This window comes from Notolepis coatsorum (assembly GCF_963971535.1).
Source record: "Notolepis coatsorum genome assembly, chromosome: 7".
NCBI lineage: Eukaryota > Metazoa > Chordata > Actinopteri > Aulopiformes > Paralepididae > Notolepis > Notolepis coatsorum.
In genome coordinates, this window is record NC_140171.1 from 52,659,775 (window position 1) to 52,678,426 (window position 18,652).

Consider the following 18,652-nt stretch of genomic DNA (forward strand, 5'->3'; position numbering starts at 1 on the left):
TGAGTCAGACAAGGAGATAAATACAAGTTACCTTACTGTGTGTTCAGTAGAAAGCAATTCGGCTGCATGCTAGCCTAGCTTAGCTCAATAAATGGAAGCGGACAGTACCAGTAGCCTAGTTTAAACTCTGGCAGAGTTGTTAGTTGGCCACTCTACTTGCTTTAAACACTTTAAACACTTTAACACACTTTATATTTATTAGCAAAGAGATTTGCACTACAATTCATACCTCATTGCACCTTACCCTAAGTTGTACCTGATCCCATTGCTTCATTGTACCTCACTGTTACTCTTTTTTTTTTTACTCGTTATTAGGGGTGTAAAGGTACACGTATTCGTACCGAACCGAACCGTTTCAGTGTGTACCGTACCATACCGAACGGCTGTGTACTGTACCGAACGAATACAGCGGTATGTTATCACTTTCTCTGCCACGCTTATATCCATCAATGTTTGATCACTGCCACCACTCTAAGTCTATGGAGATGTTTACCTTCTTTGCAGGGCTATAACTTTTTAAATTGTATTGCTAAATTGACATTACTATGGCCCATTCAACATCGATTATCTATCGTTCAGGATGTAGGAACGTTTAACTTTTTCATTCACACATTCATACAAAAATACTGTCTAGAATATAAATATGTTTTTATTGTTTTCTGCAGTAATTCCTAGAACGTGAGATATAGGCATAAATACATGATCAAATGCCAGTTGTTGCCGATACACGTTATATTAAAAATTTCAACTGTTCAATGGTCCTAAACGTTATGACTGATCATGCGCGGGTGAACGGAGGGGGGGGGGGGGGGGGGGTCGTTTATAATTCCGTGATCGTCGTTAAATGATTTATGTAGTATGGGTGATATATAGATCAGAGCAGTTTGCATCGATAATAATAAACAAAAACGCTGAAACTCACGGCAGCCTCCTCTTACCGTTGGGCGATGATACTGGAGCAAACAGATCCCAGTTATGTGATGGGGATCGAGGCGATTCATTTCCGGTTTGTATAATACTAATACACGCCCAAATCATGTGGATTATTGAGTTATGGCAGCGATCCATATCCACGGTGTGTGGCTAGAATCCTGGGATGATATGCGAGTGGCCGGACGGATTTAGGAGACGCACCGATATGCAACAGGCATATCCGGTTTGGCAACTCGCCGATCATCCACCAGGTGGCAGTGTTGAAGTGTTGCAGAGTTGTGCTGAGTCCCACAGCATCATAAGTGAAATATGAATACCATGGCGAAAATATGAAATATGATCACAATAACGTCGTACGCTGTGATCTGGCAGAATTCGCATGAACTTGAAACCCGTTGTATGACGTTATTGGCGGAGAAGGTGTTAACCACTAACGACCGCCCACCGGGGGCTGTTTTTTTCACAATCTAATGTAATTATTATTATTTTCTTTATTCTTTATAGGAGGGGGGGGGGGGGGGGGACACTGTACAACTGTACAAGCAAAACTGTACATTGGAATATTGACAACCATACTAGGTAATTTACTGTACATTGGAGGGGGTTGGGTTAGGACATTTACAGGGGCCAGTTTCAAATTGCCGTCTCCCGTAGGTGTTCTTTGAGAGTGGTTTTGAAAGTGGGTAGTGATTCACATTCCTTTATAGCTTTGGGTGGGGCGTTCCACATTGATGTGGGATAATTGCAAAACGTGTTTAGTCCCTTGTTTGAGCCGAATCTGGGTTTAACATGATTTGTGGAGCTCCCTCTGGTGTTGTGATCGTGGTATTCACTGACCTTTGGGAAGTATTTTGACATGTACATGGGTACCTTGGTCGTGTAGTGTAGAGCTCATACAGAAAAAAGCATTTTGTGGAAAAGTATTCTGTATTTTACTATGACAACTATTAAAGAAACTTGAACTTGAAACTTGAACTCCTAGGCTAATCGGCACTGTCCGCTTCCATTCATTGTGCTAAGCTAGGCTAGTGTGCAACCGAATTGCTGGTATCTTGTCTCAGAAATTCAAGATGGTAAGAGACTTTCCCATAATGTTGGCGTGTTCCTCTAAGTAGATTTACATATTATGTCTGTTCCCCAGGACAGTTCAGTCACGGATATCGGTCAAATACAAGGCCAAAACTTTTCCCCCAATTCTGAAATCCGATACCAGGAGCCATGTCTGATATGTCAGAAATCCAACGCAACTGCATCCTTGTTTCATTGAAGCGTGTTAAGTCACTCTAATGGAGCACAATGGATTATATCGGAATCAATCTATGGTCCACTGACTCCCAAACCAAATAGTTGAAGTCCATAGAAGTAATGGATGTGGATCAGTACTCTTTGGATTTGGATCAGTACTCTAGATTTGGATCAGTACTCTGTGTATCAGCATTGAAAAAGTGGTATCAGGTCCCTACAGTTCAGTCAATATCATCATGATGAACACACACCACCTTTTTTCCAAAGAACTCGGAGAGAACCCGTGCACGTGTGACGATGACCCCATGGCTGTAAAACATCGGCCTTCTCCATAGACAATGAATGGGACACTTGACTTTCTGGTTGAAAAGGTTAAGTTGAGTTCTCACACCTATCGGGTTTATGCTCTAGTAAGTCTGGTTGAGAATTTAAACCTCCTTTAAATTAAGCAAGAGCTCTCACAGACATTTTATGGACCCACAACTTCCGCGCCTCATTTATAGGGTTGGGCATTGTTTGGATTTGAACAATTCCGGGTCCGATTTCCAGAACCGGAAGTTAGGAACCGGTTCCTATTAGAACCGGTTCTCGGTGCCCAACCCTACTCATTGGTTGTCTATGGAGCAGATTTTACAGCCTAGTGACAACACAAAAAAATCGAAGCTTCTCTCTCTCTCTCTCTCTCTCTCTCTCTCTCTCTCTCTCTCTCTCTCTCTCTCTCTCTCTCTCTCTCTCTCTCTCTCTCTCTCTCTCTCTCTCTCTCTCCGGTGTCTAGTTTTTGGAGAGAGTAGTACATGTATGCAAATATTGATTGAGTGGTCCCGTGGTATTCCCCTTTTTAAATATAGGACCAACAAAGATAACAGTTTACAGTAAGAAGTTCACAAGTCAAGTACAATTAAAACTGGTAGCAACAACAAACCACATATATATCGGCTGTCAAAGTTAACTTAACTCCTTAATAAGGCACACGTTAATGCAAATTTTATCTTTGACGGATAACACATGTTAAAATAAATAAATGAATAATGTATTAATTGTAAAAAGTGCAAGGGATCCAGGGAATGATCTTTGAGCAATGGAAAATGTAGCTGACCAATGTACCTGTTGTACAATGTGTCTGTTGTTGTAATGGATTGAGGTCCATTGTTTGGTTTTAATGGTTGAAGAAAACAGGGGATGTTTTAGTGAACTTTTGTAAGAGTAAAGTTGGACATTACATTGTCTGAGTACTCGTATTACTGAATGGCAAATGGCTGCATTTAGCACTTTTATCCAAAGCGCTTTAAAATGTGTTCTTCACCACAAATTCTTCTATGAAAGAGAGACATTGAGAGGTTTTGTATCAGATTTTTATCATCAATTACTAACATCCTCGTATGAAATCCTCCACCTAGACTCAGTCTGGAGGAGGGATATACCAGGCCTGGAAATACATTTTGATTGGCAAGAAGCCTGGGCAAATGTTCGACTTGCGTCACGTAACCCGGACCATCAACAAATCAATCTTAACTATATTCATAGGACATACCTGACTCCTATAAGACTGAACAGAATGGGTCTTAAACAAGACTCCAGATGCTCCTTATGTACAAATGGGGATGAGGGTACATTTATGCACACATGTACTGGGATTGCCCACCAGTTAAGATATTCTGGAAAGAAGTGACCCAGCAATTATCAAATCTCTTAACTCTGAATATACCTGTACACCCCTCTGTATTACTGTTGAATGATGTTTTTGAGTTTGCAGTCCCTATACAGCTAAAGAGATTGGTTTTATCTGGTATCACAGCAGCTAAAAAGCTGATAGCATCACGATGGTATCAACCGGAAAAAATTTGCCAGAAGGTCTGGATTCTTACATATCTCGATGTGATTTATCTAGAAATATCTACAGCAAGAAATTTGGGTCTCAGTGAATCTAAAATTACAATGTGGTTAGAAGTGGTGGAGAGAATAAAAGCTAGCATATGAATTGTAGTTCCTGGTTAGGAGCGAATGATAATGGATGGATTATCCAAGGGGGGGCCCGGGGGGGGGGGCGAGCGAGAGCATATGTGTGTAGGGTATTAGATAGCAAGTATTAGGTCTATACAGGGGTGCAGTCGTAATATGGGCGAAGGCCAAACGCCCGCGCAAGCGCGCTCCCGCGCACGCGCGTACATGTTCCCTCTGTTGCAAACAGATGATACACCTTGTCTCATCCTTCCAGTGAAGTCGGGAGATCAAGCAACCCCCCACCACACCTACAGGGCTTGTATTTGGTTGTCGGTATCCTATTATTATGCAAAGTCTAGGTGATAAGTGGCGCGACGAGTCATTTTATCACCTAGACTTTGCATAATAATAGGATGCGCGCACTTCGGCCTCAGTGACGAAGGCCAAACGCCGTTTGACCGCGTTTGCCCAGCACTGCACCCCTGGGTGTATATCTTGTATAATACATTTATTTAAATGGTGATTTAATTGGATGTGCACTGTTAATTAATGCTTGTATATCTAATTTTATGTTGTTATGTTTATGTTTATGTGTTTGTTTAAAAAAAAAAAAAAAATTAAAAATGTTTTCTTCACATTTTACCCATTCACTCACACATTCACACACCGATGGCGGAGGCAACCATGCAAGGTGCCAACCTGCCAGTGTTAATTTTGGCAGCTATTTTCATTTTAGTTTTAGTCTTAGTCATGTGTCAAGTGCTCCTTCTTCGTTTACATCATATTTAGTCATCTTCATTTATTTTTCGTTTAGTCAGTTTGTCAACTAAATGTCTGAGCATTTTAGTCTTAGTCAGTTTTTGTCTCAATTTTGTCTTTTTTGTTTTAGTCTAGATTTTGTCGACGAAAACGGATGACATTTTTGTCTATTTTTAGTTAATGTACAAAAAAATATATATTATATAAATTATAAAAAAAATTATTATTTTCTTTTTTACAGCTACTGTTTTATATATATACTGTTTTTTAGTAATAACTAGAAAGTAATGGTATTTATTCAACAACAGGTGATTGTATAGATTAGTATTAGTATCATTAAAAGTTCTATGCTCAACTATGCTTCACCCACGGAAAGGTTGTTCGCACATTGGTTCCACACGGACATTATACGTTGTTGCGCACTTCCTTCTATCCAGAAGGCTCCGTTTAGGTTAGCTACTGTAGTAGCAGAGGCTCTGTTGTGATTTTAAATGCACAATAAATATTCAACATTCTCTTTTGAGACTCCACCTCAGACTCTTATCATTTGGCACTAAAAACTAAACATTGTCACCGGTATGGCTGTCCGCAACATGTCATTAATTGTGTGGGAGAGGTCGATCAGTGACCACATTAGCGTGAGCTAGGTTAGCCACTAGCTAACGCAAGCTAGATGGAAATACAAACAATGTAACGTTACTGGTGAAAAAGTGATTTACCTTGGAATACTCCTTTGCCAACTTGCTGTACTTTGCTTGCAGGTCTGCAGCTGGATTATGAATAGTCCCAATTTTAGCCAAGGTAACGTTAAGCTAAAACTAGCTTTTCAAATAGCTCTTCAGCTAATGCTAATAACATAGCTCCCCGTCACACTGCTCAACTCGGGACAAGGGCATTAAGAAAAGTTATAATTATTTTGTCTCGTCTTGTTTTAGTCAACAATATCAACATACATGAAGAGAAATTTCGTCCTGGTTTTTGTAAATTACATTTTTGTGTCCTCAGTTGTGGTCAACGATATTTAATAAACTATTTAGTCTCGTTAGCGTCACATGGTATTCAATAACGTGACGTCGCGTTTCGTTGTCGTCATGAAAAAAACCTTCGTTGACGAAGATCTTTCGTCACCATTTTAGTTGACAAAATTAACACTGCAACCTGCTCATCGGGAGCAATTAGGGGTTAAGTGTCTTGCTCAAGGACACTTCGACAAGCTGCCCGGGAGGAGCGGGAATCGAACCGGGAACGTCTGGATTGCCAGACGACTGCTCTACCTCCCGAGCCACTGTCGCCCCATATAAATAAATACTGAGTAATGTTACATTTAGCTGGTTGCCATTTTATGGTTATTTGCAGCATATTTATTTTATGCTAAATGCAGTACTTGTTTTTCTGGACAATATTTGTCATTTTGGTTATTTATTTTATTTAATAAACGTACATTTGCCTAAAGCAAGCATATCTGTCCACTCCCATTTTGATAACCCCTTTAAGGTACATTTTGTACAGATATAAATTGTGTGATCACAATCGTGCAATTCATTGCGATCAAATATTTGAATAGAATGACAGCACTCAGTTGACCTGTAAGATTGAACAGAAAATCGTTTGAATGAATTCTTCATTTCCATCTCGCTCTCCAGCAACAGCTGCCCATGACTTTCAGTGCCACCATCACAGGGAGTGAGTGGAAGGGGGAGGCCCTCCTGCCTTGGGAGTACTTCCCACCCAATGTCAACAAGATGAACTCCTACGCCATCCACGGCTCAGGGGAGGCCCGGACCTATGAGGCTCTCTACCCAGTCCCCCGAGACCACCTGCTGCCGGTCCAGAAACCCAATTTGTGAGTCAAGTCCTGAAAACCATACAGTGGTTTCAGATCATTAGATTAGATTCAAATGTATTGTCATTAGATAGATAGATACTTTATTAATCCCCTTGGGGAAATTCAGGGTATCTCGCAGCTATAATCAACACAGTATACAGACATTGACAGTTCTCATTCAGTTGTTTCACGTTATGTCTGCATCATGAATAAAAAAAAAGCACATGATAAAATTCAATTAAATCATATCTATCAATATCAATAAGAGCGTGATGAGATAAAAGCAGGTGTATAAAACAAGTGTGTAAAAAACAGGTGTATGAAAAACCGTGTATTATGCAGCACAAGTACAGTACAACGAAAATAAGTTTGGCATATAACCAAAGTGCAAATCTAACAGTAATGTGCAATATACAATGTACAGGTGATTAAACTGGAGTATATATAAATGAGTACTACTGAGTAATAATGCTAATCAGACATATCTACAGTGTTATATTATTATAATGTACAGGGATACAGGTATAAAGACCCTATGGTAGTAAGTCATACTGGCCAGCAGTATAGCTAGTAAGAGTAGTTAAGGAATATGTATAGATATAGTATCTACAGGCATGTAAAAAGGATTATATGCAGGTATATACTGACATATGACATTTAAATGTGTAAATGTGATAAATACAGCATTATTGTACATGCTATCATACAGAGTTATATGGGTAGATTATAGTTTGAGGTAGGTAGTTGTGATTACAGTGTAAGGCAGTTGTAGACAGTGAAGGCAGTAGGCATATTGTTGTTATTAAAAAGTATCCAGTGGAGTTTTCCACCACTAGTTAATGAACGCTATAGAGAACAGTAAGTGAAAAGGGGTCCTGGAAACACACATGGGGACCCACCAGTAACGTTACGATCTCCCTCGAAATATAACGTTAGGTTATGACTATAACCAAGTTCTGTTAGTATAGCGACGCTCGGCGTCACTTTCTGCACTGTCCTCGCACATGTGCACACGCACTGAATAAAGACCACAATGTACCTTTAATCCCAATATTTGTCTGACCACACCCCTATCAGCTTACCAATATAAGCAGGGGTGGGGCCGCCCACTCGCCTCCTTCCCAAGCTTTCACCACAAGGCGAGATCAAGGGCTGCAGCGGCGTCGGACGCCGAGCGTCGCTATACTAACAGAACTTGGTTATAGTCATAACCTAACGTTCTGTATCGTATAGCTCTCGCTCGGCGTCACTTTCTGTACAAGGGAGGCCGAGCGAGAGCCATCGGCCGACAAATACACCCCACTGAAAGCCCCCCACAACCATCAGAACAGGGAGGGCCGAGCCCCCCCGACCCACCCTAATGGAGGGCACCCCCCCTATTGGGGGCTTCACGGGAGGGCGACGGACCCGACTGTGCGAAGAGGCACTCAAGCAACTCAACGCACAGGGTGAGCAGCCGTGGCTTGACCCCACGACTACACACACGCACAACCCGCATGCCACCCGGGAACGAACGGAGGAAACAACCTCGTTACTGCCCCCAGAATCACGGGGTCAAGGGCAAACCCAACCCCGTGGCAAGGCCGTAGCAGCGGAGCGCGAAGGAAGACCCAGACCCACCAAAGGGACTGGACCCCCTGGAACGGGGGCCCGGAGAAGTCCATGATGCCAGCATCAAGACCCCACCAGGTGGGCACTTAGTGACCCCGCCCCCCACATCGCCAGCGTATTCGGACAAAGGCCCCTCAGCCGAGCGGGCCCTGTCCCCCCAATAGTACACCGCCTGGCACACTGACCCTGCAGAACAGGCAGTCAGCATGGCCGTAAGCACACAAAAAAGGTTAACCAACGGAAGCAGGCAGCGCACCGGGGAAAAAACCAGGCAACAGGCTATTAACCCTAGCCTGGAGACTGCGGACGAGACAGGCGCCAGAGGGGACAGCTGAACACAGCCGCCCCGGCGGAAGGGGCGTAAGCTGGCGGTGTTGCATTACCAAGCCTCCATTTAAAAAAACCCACCCAGAGGGGTTGAGGCAGAGAAGGCTGACACGATTGGCAGACGTCATGAACGTGCAGGGGCACCCTCAAACGGTGAACCCGGGAGTTGACACTGCTCCAACACACCAGGGAATCAACCACCTTGGTGTTACCCAATGCGGTGGTCGTTCCTATAACCCCTCAAGAAAAAAACTCCAAAACACACCTGCGGGTATACACCGGCTATACCGCAGTACAAGTGTTTCAGTTTTTCAAAAAAGGGTTAACCCAGGCCTACGGGTCGACGAAACATTACTTCGGACCGGGCCCGGCGATACGGGAAGCACAGGGTCACCAGAGGAGGTCAAAGACCACCCCAACAGGCCCCTCTTTGCCATGCGTGAGAGAGGAGCGAAAAAGAATGGAGAACCAGCCCCTAAGCACACCGTACTTGGTATTCCCAGGCGGTCTCCCAACCAAGTACTAACCAGGACCAACCTGTGTAGCGGCCGAGATCTGACGAGATCGAGCGTGTACAGGTTGGCATGGCCGTAAGCCATTACGACAGTGCTGAGTAAAAAACGTACCCAACCAGGGTCTCCATAGTGCTTAACCCTGTGACACCCGGACCAACCTGGCATTTTTCCCCCTGAAAAAAGCCCAAGTCCCTCAGGGTACCAGAACAGCAGATCCCCGGCGGACAACGGGTTCAACTGATCCGGACCAGCGTGACCAGAACCAGTCCCGTGCCCTAACCACGCCGACATGCCTACTCCAGGAGAAGGGGCAGATATGCGTGTTGATCTTAAACATGAAAAGAAGGCGCCACCCAGACGTTCGGGCGAACCGCGCCCGGTGGCCCACCCCCAGGGCATGAGACCCCTCTACATATGTTCAGATCCATTCCGTCATCATCCCCCAGACATGAACGAGAATCCGTCGATGACAAAAACCAGGTCGTTGGATTTGGTCGTCGGAAGAGGAAAAACCTCCATCCCAGTTGCTTTATAAAAACGCCGTTTTAACCTCAAGCAACCAAGGCGTGCCAGTCAGTCGCCTGTTTACAGAACACCCCGAGCTAGCACTATACATGCGTCGGGACACACCCACATCAATGAACAGGCTATTTAGACCTGTCATTGAATCCCCAAGGCGCCATGGGGAACGACAAGAGGGGTGTGACACTTCCTAACTCCAACTCTTTTTAGTAGAAAAGAAGGAAGCACCAACAGTATGTATCCCAGTCTACACAGCCGGGGGTAAAACATTTTCACATTTTTACATCCCACCACCCTCCCATAGGAAGGAGACGGGAATCCCCAGAGAGACTTCCCACACGAGCTGTACAGATTGAAAAGAATATATTGCACCTTGAGCCATGTAAAAAATTTGATTTAGGGCTCTCCGGGGAGGAGGCACTGAACCCATACACACTCAATAATCGAATTGAATCGAATACATACACAATAGAGTAGGACTCCTTCTAGAGGGTCCACTCACCTTGACAATCTGAGGAGGAGGCTCTGTACTCTGAAGGAGGCTCCCTCACATGGAAGGAGGAGTCCCAACTCACAGAAGGCCCGAATAGGAGCTTGGTGAGGCGGAGCCCTGACCACCCCCCGAAACAGATCCATCACATGGACCTGAACAGCACACGGAAGTCCTACCAACAGAGACGCGCAACGTGACAGGAACCTTGAAGGACAGGGGGTGTACCCCTGACCAACAGAAAAAAGGGGGAGAGGAAAGGTTACCAGTTCACCCCTTTACGACCCCACACCCATGATACGATGTAATGACAAAAAGAGAGTATGACACAGTCATAGTCAGCTCTATGAAGCGTCTGACAGCTTCACACAGCGCATGAGCTAACCTGCTATCTGATTTTTACTAAGGAAAAAACACAGAATAGAGAGGGCTCTCTAAGAGCCCCGGTCCAAACTTACACATGTGCTTCTGTGGCCAGTCCAACCCAGTTGTAGGTCACATGACACACACAACCCATCACCACCTATAAAAAATGGCAAAAACACTCTACAGAGGAACGCCGTTTTTCATAATGAGAGAATACATAATTCTCGATTAGTATCGGTCACAGGCCTTGCTAAGCACACACGAAAGCGACCAACAATCTTTTCTTTTAGGAAAATAAAGTTACTCCAGCAGATTTAGCACAACCTCAGCAATCAAGCTAAGGGTTACATCGTATCCCTACCACACAGTGACACAATGTAGTGCAACAACATGTCCACTCTGATAGGAGGATGAAGAAGTCCCCAGGGAACCGGGGGGAAACACAATCCTCCTACTTTACCCTTAATACGGCCAGTTAAAACAGGAAAACCTGTTAATATGTGAACACACTGTTTATTGTCATTACAGGCTGAGAAAAGAATATTCTTTACTCATTTGTCACTAAGCATAGCTTTATAGGTTAGTTAACCCCCTTAGTTGTGAGTACACGGTACATATAAACACACATGATGTTTCTCAACACAACAAACCAGATCATTTTCACATCTGAAACAACAACCCGATTTGCACGGAGAAGCTAAATACCTAGTGACAAGACAATTCACACACAACTCGCGTCGTATCCTAAATGTAGTGCAGTAACACTCGTTTTGGAAATCATCGTTATTTACAAAACATTTAGAAGGGAAAGCCAGAAGAAGTGTACAAGGTCTGGTCAGACCTGGCCTACCCGGAGCGTAGATCAACGAAGTGCAGTCTCAAGACACCGTAGAAAACACAGCCGTCCTGTGTTGTTCGATCTGGGCAGCGTCGCCGCTCCAACCCGTCGCTACGGTCCCCTTTGTTGACGCAGGCTTTGCCGTCCTGGCCCAGGGCAGGTTCGACGAACATCCTCTGTCAAAGATGACGTCGTAGTCAAGAGTGTTTAAAACATGTTATAATCAAAGCACGTTCAACAGAGTAGCATTAAGCTAACGGCCGCTCCAACCGTCGGTCGCTACTGCCCCTGCCCACGAGACGCCGAGCGAACGGCGCACGCGACCAGAGGGGAGCTCGCGGCGGCGCGCGAGGAACCGGAGCCACCCCGCGCTGGGCCTTGGCCGATAGCAGCAAGCTAACGTTTCCTAGTGATCACAGCAGGCTAGCGCCGCAGCTAACAGCTGACTGGCTAACAGTAGGTCCAACCTAGGTAGGTCACGCAGTGATCACAGCAGGCTAACGCCGCAGCTAACAGCTGACTGGCTAACCGTAAGCTAAGCAGCTATCACCTGAACTTGTACACAATGATATAACACTCACCCAGACAGGCCGCCGTTCTGAAACCCTCCTCACTTTTTAAGAGAAAAGAGAAACAAGATGTTAACACAGTTTTACAACGGTGATTTTACCAACACCCGACGGAGCCAGCACAATACCCAACTGGCCTGTGTAGCTGACTTGAACACAGATCTTCCGCTATCGAACATCTATGCCCATATCTCCTCGTGAAGGAATACTCTCATTTGGATATGAAAGAAGGGGCTACACGGTGACAGAGAGATATCCACTCGTCCAGAAAACACAGGGATCACCAGTGTTAATGGTCGCGGCCCACTAGTTAAAACTATAATGGGCTTCAGACCAAGGTCTTCTGTCGCCTAAGAGGCCGAACAAAGGACCCTAGCCTGGGGCCGGTTTTCATAAACATTGTCAATTAGCCCCCATAGCACTAACAGACAAGTGGAGCCTGCCAGCAAAACATAACTCACCAAACTTGGAACCCACCGCTTCTCACAACAGCGGCGCGTCCTACAGCCCAGCTGTGTCTTTACCGCAACCAGCACACAGCAAGGACTGCAGTTGGAAAAGCATGTTGCGGCGCGAACTCCCAATACGAAAACCGGTGGAGGATTTTTAGAATGATCATCATCTTCCAGACACTCCAGTACGAAGACAATATCGCCGTATTTTCTCGAAAATAGTGAGAGAGAAAATAAAGATATGATGTCAACGTATCCTTGCTTTCCAACTCTTCTCCTACCATCACATCACTTCAAGTGTGGGGATCTACCGAGGCACTTCCTTGTGGTGAAAGCGAGAAGGAGGCGAGTGGGTGGCCCCACCCCTGCTTATATGGGTAAGCTGATAGGGGTGTGGTCAGACAAATATTGGGATTAAAGGTACATTGTGGTCTTTATTCAGTGCGTGTGCACGTGTGCGAGGACAGTGCAGAAAGTGACGCCGAGCGAGAGCTATACGATACAGAACAAGCTAACTGCCTGTCAATCAAAGGAGGTCGGAGCATCAAAACCAGCGTGGGGGGATAAAACTGCTAAAATGGACTTTGAAAATTGTAACTGAGGGGTACAATTCCCTGACTGTATTACTAGATATGATACTTACTACCACTACCTTTGTACTTAATATTCGGCCACCCAGTACACGGCATAAATATATTATCATGAACACTCCCACGTAGATGAAACGGATCCAACACAAATGTACGAATTAGAAACAGGTCTTTATTTCCTACACAGCGATGGTGTGTAGAATAAGCACTTAATCACTTAATTACATTTATGAATTGAAATAGTATGCACTTTTATGGCAAGGAGTATTCGTCGGTATATCAATAGATAATGTCCAATCTCTGAAGGCGCAGGTGGTAAATATACGACCTGGAATAGTTAAGGAATAACAGCAATGATACTTTAATGATTATAGGCTGGATACACTAGAGGGGGTTAATCCGGTCGCTTGTAAGCCGACAGGAGTAGGAGGGGGGGGGGGGTAGAATCCAGCTGCCTCGTCCGGCCAAGGGTATCCCAGGTGAACCCACTGTAGTGCCGTTCAATGCGCCGGCGATCCTTGGACCACAGATGAAAGCAGGTGGACTCTTTGTGGGCCGGCTCTCTCCGGTCCACGGGGGAGAGATGTGGAGAGACCTCGTCTTGCAGAGCGTCTCCTCACCTTGCGTCCTCTCCAGGGGGGGGGGTTCCAACACACGGTAGTGTCGGGGGTCTTTATCCATAGAATAATCAAAGTATCCAAAGCATAATCCGTGCCTGGGAAGGCGGGCTGTCGTCGGTAGAATAATCCGGTATACAGGTCCACTCGCTCGTCGGCTCTGGGGCTCCTCGGGTGCAGCTTCACATAGGGTCAACCACCCTGGGTAAGCAGCCAGTTCTCTGCCCGAAACGATGGGGTACTGACTACGGTAGTATTCTCACCGCACGAAGCACTATATATTAACAGACTATTATTAGCTTAATAGACTACGTCCAACTCGACGATATAGTGCCAAATATGACTATTCAAATATTAATATACACGATGTCTCAATACCGATGGTAGGCCGAACTTGGCCTTACTCCCACATGTGGCATCGCGGGGAGGCTTTACGTCTGTCACTCTATTGGAGGGTAAGAAACCGGACTGAAAAGAAAGTCCTACTTTAGTAGCGCAGTATATATACGCACTATGAACAAATAGTCCCATTAGTGGTGCGGTAGCCAAATTCCTACGCGGAACTAGGACTTGTTCGTACATGTCGAGCGGTACGTTTGAACTGGGTCTGAGGGGTATGGCAGCCTGGCACCAAGGTCTCGACCAATAGTAGAATGGAGACTATTATGGGATGTTCAGTAGGCTAGAATGGATATTCAATGCATATTGTACAAGGAATATACAAGGGATATCAGGGAATATTAGAAAATATACAAATACAATTAAATATATATATATAAATAAATATATATATTCGGTTTAATCTGGCCCTTCACAACAGCCACCCCCTGAATAGGTCCCAGACCTAATCAGTTAAACGGAGACAGATTAATCGCGTTGTCTATTTACACATAAGGGTTTGCTGTAGGGGTCAGTCAACTTCACAAAGTCATAGGGTTGTAGGGTCATGGTCATCATCGATTGTGTCTGGGAGTCGAGGCAGTTCTATGAGCCTTGCCACGGGACGGGTGTAAGTGCGACCCTGGACGAGCACTTCAGCTGCTCGGACCTTGCCGTCGGCACCGGTGATCACTTTGCTTACGCGGCCGGCCGGCCACATAGCTCTGGGCAGTGATTGATCAATAATCATGACGACTGTTCCTTCTGTCAAATTGTCTCTCTCCTTTACCCACTTCTGGCGGGTCTGTAGAGACGGTAGGTAGTGCAGTAGGAAACTGTTCCAAAACTTGTCGGCTAATACTTGGCTGTACCTCCACATTCGTCGGCCGTTCGCTTCTTCAGGCCGGTACATTGTCTGGGGTAATGTGGGATCTAGCCGCCCCATCAGGAGTGTGTTGGGGGTAACTGGGTCGATATCCGCCACATCACTGGAGACATATCCGAGGGGCTTCGAGTTAAGTACTCCCTCAATCTCCGTGAGGACTGTCATTAGGACTTCTTCCGCCACAGTCTGGGCCCCAAGTACTGCGTACAGGGCTGTCTTTATGGAGCGCACTTCTCGTTCCCAAGTGCCACCGAAGTGGGGTGCGTTTGGGGGGTTGAATTGGAAATCAACCTGTGCTGGAGCGAGGTGGGTCTTAAGTTCTGGGCCCATAGCTTGGAAGCTCTCTCTCAGCTCTCTTTCGCCGCCTTTAAAGTTTGTCCCATGATCGGACAATAGGGTAGACGGTCTTCCTTTCCGTGATATGAATCTACGGAAGGCCATAAGGAATGAGTCTGTGCTCATGGTCGGGAGAAGCTCGATGTGTATCGCTCTGGTGGTCATGCATTTGAATGCAATACCCCACCGCTTCTCGGTTCCTCTTCCTTTCTTTATGTGCAGCGGGCCAAAGCAGTCCATACCCGTTGAGTGGAATGGCTTGTCACCGATTCGGAGGCGACATGGAGGAAGGTCAGCCATCCTTGGTATGCTGGGCTGCGCGCGCCACTTGCGGCAGTCTAGACATGTTCGTTGGAAGCGTCGTACCGCCTCTCTTCCTTGTAGGATCCAGTAACGACGTCTGATTTCCGCGAAGACTCTTTCTGCTCCTGCGTGATGTACATCCTCATCGTATTTCTTTATAATCAGCTCTGTGACCTTGTGTCGGCTGTTCAATACGATCGGGTATTTAATGTCATCCGGTAGATTGGGGGCTCTGCGTAGGCGACCACCCACTCTGATGAGGGTGTGAGCGTCGCTCTCGGGGGCCAGGTGAATTAATCTGCTGTCGGATGGGACGGGCTTTCCTCCCTGTAGACAGGCCAATTCATCGGGGAACGAGTCTCTCTGGGCTCGCTGCAGTAGAAGCAATTCTGCTTCCTCGTAGTTAGCTGCTGACATATCAGCGGGGGACTTGCACTCCGGGTGGTACCGCAGGAATGTTCTTTGTTGTGCACTCTCTATGGACGTGCAATCGTTTATGTTAGGGTCGGTGGAGGCTACGGTGCTCAATCCACAGAACACAGACTTCTTAATTTCCACCTCCTCTGGACTTGCTTCCCTCGGGATAGGCATGGGCCACTGTCCTTCCGGGAGTCTTAGGAATGCGGGGCCGTCACTGTAGACATTGCGACGGGTGAGGTCATCCAGGGGCATCCCCCGGGTGATGACGTCAGCTGGGTTTTGTTTTGTATCAACGTAGCGCCACTCTGTTTCTCCGGTTAACTCTTCGGTTAAGTCTTGAATCTCGGTGACTCTGACTCCCACGAAGACTTTGTACTTGCATGAGTCCGATTTGATCCAGGCGAGTACCGTCGTGGAATCTGACCACAGGATTGTTCTAGACACCGGTATGGTGAGCTCACGTTGGATGAGCGTGGCTAGGTGCGCTCCGGCTAGGGCTGCGCAGAGCTCTAGACGTGGGATAGATTGTTGCTTGCGTGGGGCTATTCTCGAGCGGGCGAGGACAAATGCTGTGTAGATCTCTCCCCCCTGGTCTTGGGCCCGCAAGTAGGCTACTGATCCGTATGCGACCTCTGAGGCGTCACTGAAGACGTGTAAGTCCATTTTACATGTCTCTGGCCTCACCGTGGGTGGGAAGTAGCTTCGGCGCATATTAACGCCTGGGAGTGAGTGGAGCTCCATCTCCCACTCTCTCCAGGTGGATGCAAGGTGTGCGGGAATGGGGTCGTCCCAGCCCTGGTCCTTGTCCCACAATGCTCGTACAATCATTTTTGCCCTGGTGGTGTACGGTAGAATACATCCTAGCGGGTCATATTGTCGGGCGAGTGTTGTGTACACACTCCGTCTGGTGGTCGGCGCCGCCGCCGGCCTTCCCTGCTCCGTAGTCAGGGGCTTGTGTCTGTAGTGAAGCGAATCTGTTTTGAATCGCCACACCAATCCCAGGGTCATCTCCTAGGCTTCTCCCGGGATTGTAGCCATCCAGGTCTCGCTGCTGGCTGCCTTGTCCTCGGAGGAGAGGCTGCGCAGTACTTGCGGATCGCTGCTGGCCCACTGCCTGAGATCAAAGCCGCCTTTGATCAATGAGGCGCGGAGTTTAATCAGGAGAGCCTCGGCTTCTTCCTGGGTTGAAAGGCTTTGTAGACTGTTGTCTACGTAGAAGCTGTTCTTTACGCTGCGTCGGACCTCTTCGTCCGCTGCTGGGTCCTCTGCTACATGTTTCTGTAGTGCAAATGTCGCACAGCAGGGGCTGCACGTCGTTCCGAAGGGGAGGACTTCCCATTGGTAGATGGCTGGGTGCTCATCTCCTGGCTTCTCTCTCCATAGGAACCGTAACAGGGGCTTGTCCGCCTCTACTAATCTCACCTGCAGGAACATTCCTTTAATGTCCCCGCTGATGGCCACCTTTTCCTGGCGGAAGCGGAGTAGAACGCCGAGTAGGGAGGGGCCGAGTGTGGGACCGGGCAGTAACTCTTTATTCAGATTTTGGGATCCGAACTGGTAGCTGCAGTTAAATACTATGCAGTCTTTACCGTTGTGATGGACCTTGTGGTGGGGCACGTACCACGATTCAGTGGTCTGGTCAGCCTCTTTAATGTCCATCTTTGTGACGTGTCCCGCTGTGATGAGCTTCTCAATCTCAGCGCGGTATACACTCTCTTGGGCGGGGTTCTTGGCTAAGCGCCGCTCCGTGTTCAGCAGGTACCGTTCTGTGGCGTCTGTCTTGGCGTGGAAAGTAGGCATTCCTTCTCGCCGCAGGAGTGGCGTGGCGTATCTCAACACGCCGTTGACCGGGACTCTCTTGGTCCCTGTCTCGAGGAGGTGAATGGCGTAAATGTCATCTTTAGAGCGAATGTCTTTCTTTCCATTCTTAAAGGGCATTTGTTCCAAGCTCCATAGCCGCTCTACGTGTTGCAGGAGTGCGGTTTCTCCCTCTGTGACTCGGGAGTGGAGACATCTAGTGGCTGTACTTCGGTTGAGAGATTTGGCGAGCGGGCCTTGGAGAGTCCATCCCAAACGGGTCTCGACTGCTGCAGGACAGCCTCGGGGTCCGGTATGAACCCGGTCTATCGGGACAATGAGGTCTGCATGGTCGGAGCCTATCAACAGGGTCGGCATAGCATTGTCTATGAGCGGGATCGGTAACTTGCGCAGATGTGCATATTTCTCCATCAGCTTGGCGACGGGGTATGTGTACCGCGACAGTCCTATTTCTTGGCTGGTGAAAGCGTCTGCAATCTGGTACCGTCGCTCAGGCTGGCCGCTTGCTGCGATAGAGAATGAGACATTCTCGCCCTTTATCGTCTTCAAATCTCGTCTTATTGTCCGAATTGTCATTTGGGTTTCGCTTCCCCGCAGCCCTAGCTGGGCCGCAGCGGAGGCGAGCAGCAGGGTCTTCTCTGACCCGTCATCGAGGACGGCGTAAGTGTCCAGGACTTTATTCTGGTAGCTTAGTGTCACACGCACTACTTTTAGGAGTACTCGGGCTCCACTGCTGCTGGCGGGATCGATGTACATGACGCTCGCTTTGCGGCTGGATGGTGCAGGTGAAGGGCGCCGTCTGTTACTGTCGTGAAGTATGTCCAGATGGGCTCCATCGCACTTGGTGCACCTTTTCTTTAAGCGGCATTCGGCTGCCATGTGTGAGCGCGCACAGCGAAAACAGCGCTTGT

At 47.0% G+C, this 18,652-nt stretch overlaps 1 protein-coding gene across 3 annotated transcripts in view; it reads left to right on the forward strand.

The window, feature by feature from the left end:
* The window catches only part of cUnh4orf33 (chromosome Un C4orf33 homolog), a 72,418-nt gene that overhangs the window by 50,934 nt on the left and 2,832 nt on the right, over positions 1–18,652 (forward strand). For all 3 annotated transcript variants that reach the window (XM_084318822.1, XM_084318821.1, XM_084318823.1), the window contains exon 5: positions 6,522–6,721. In XM_084318822.1, coding sequence (XP_084174948.1) covers positions 6,522–6,721 — 200 coding nt within the window. The remainder of the gene's footprint in view (positions 1–6,521; positions 6,722–18,652) is intronic.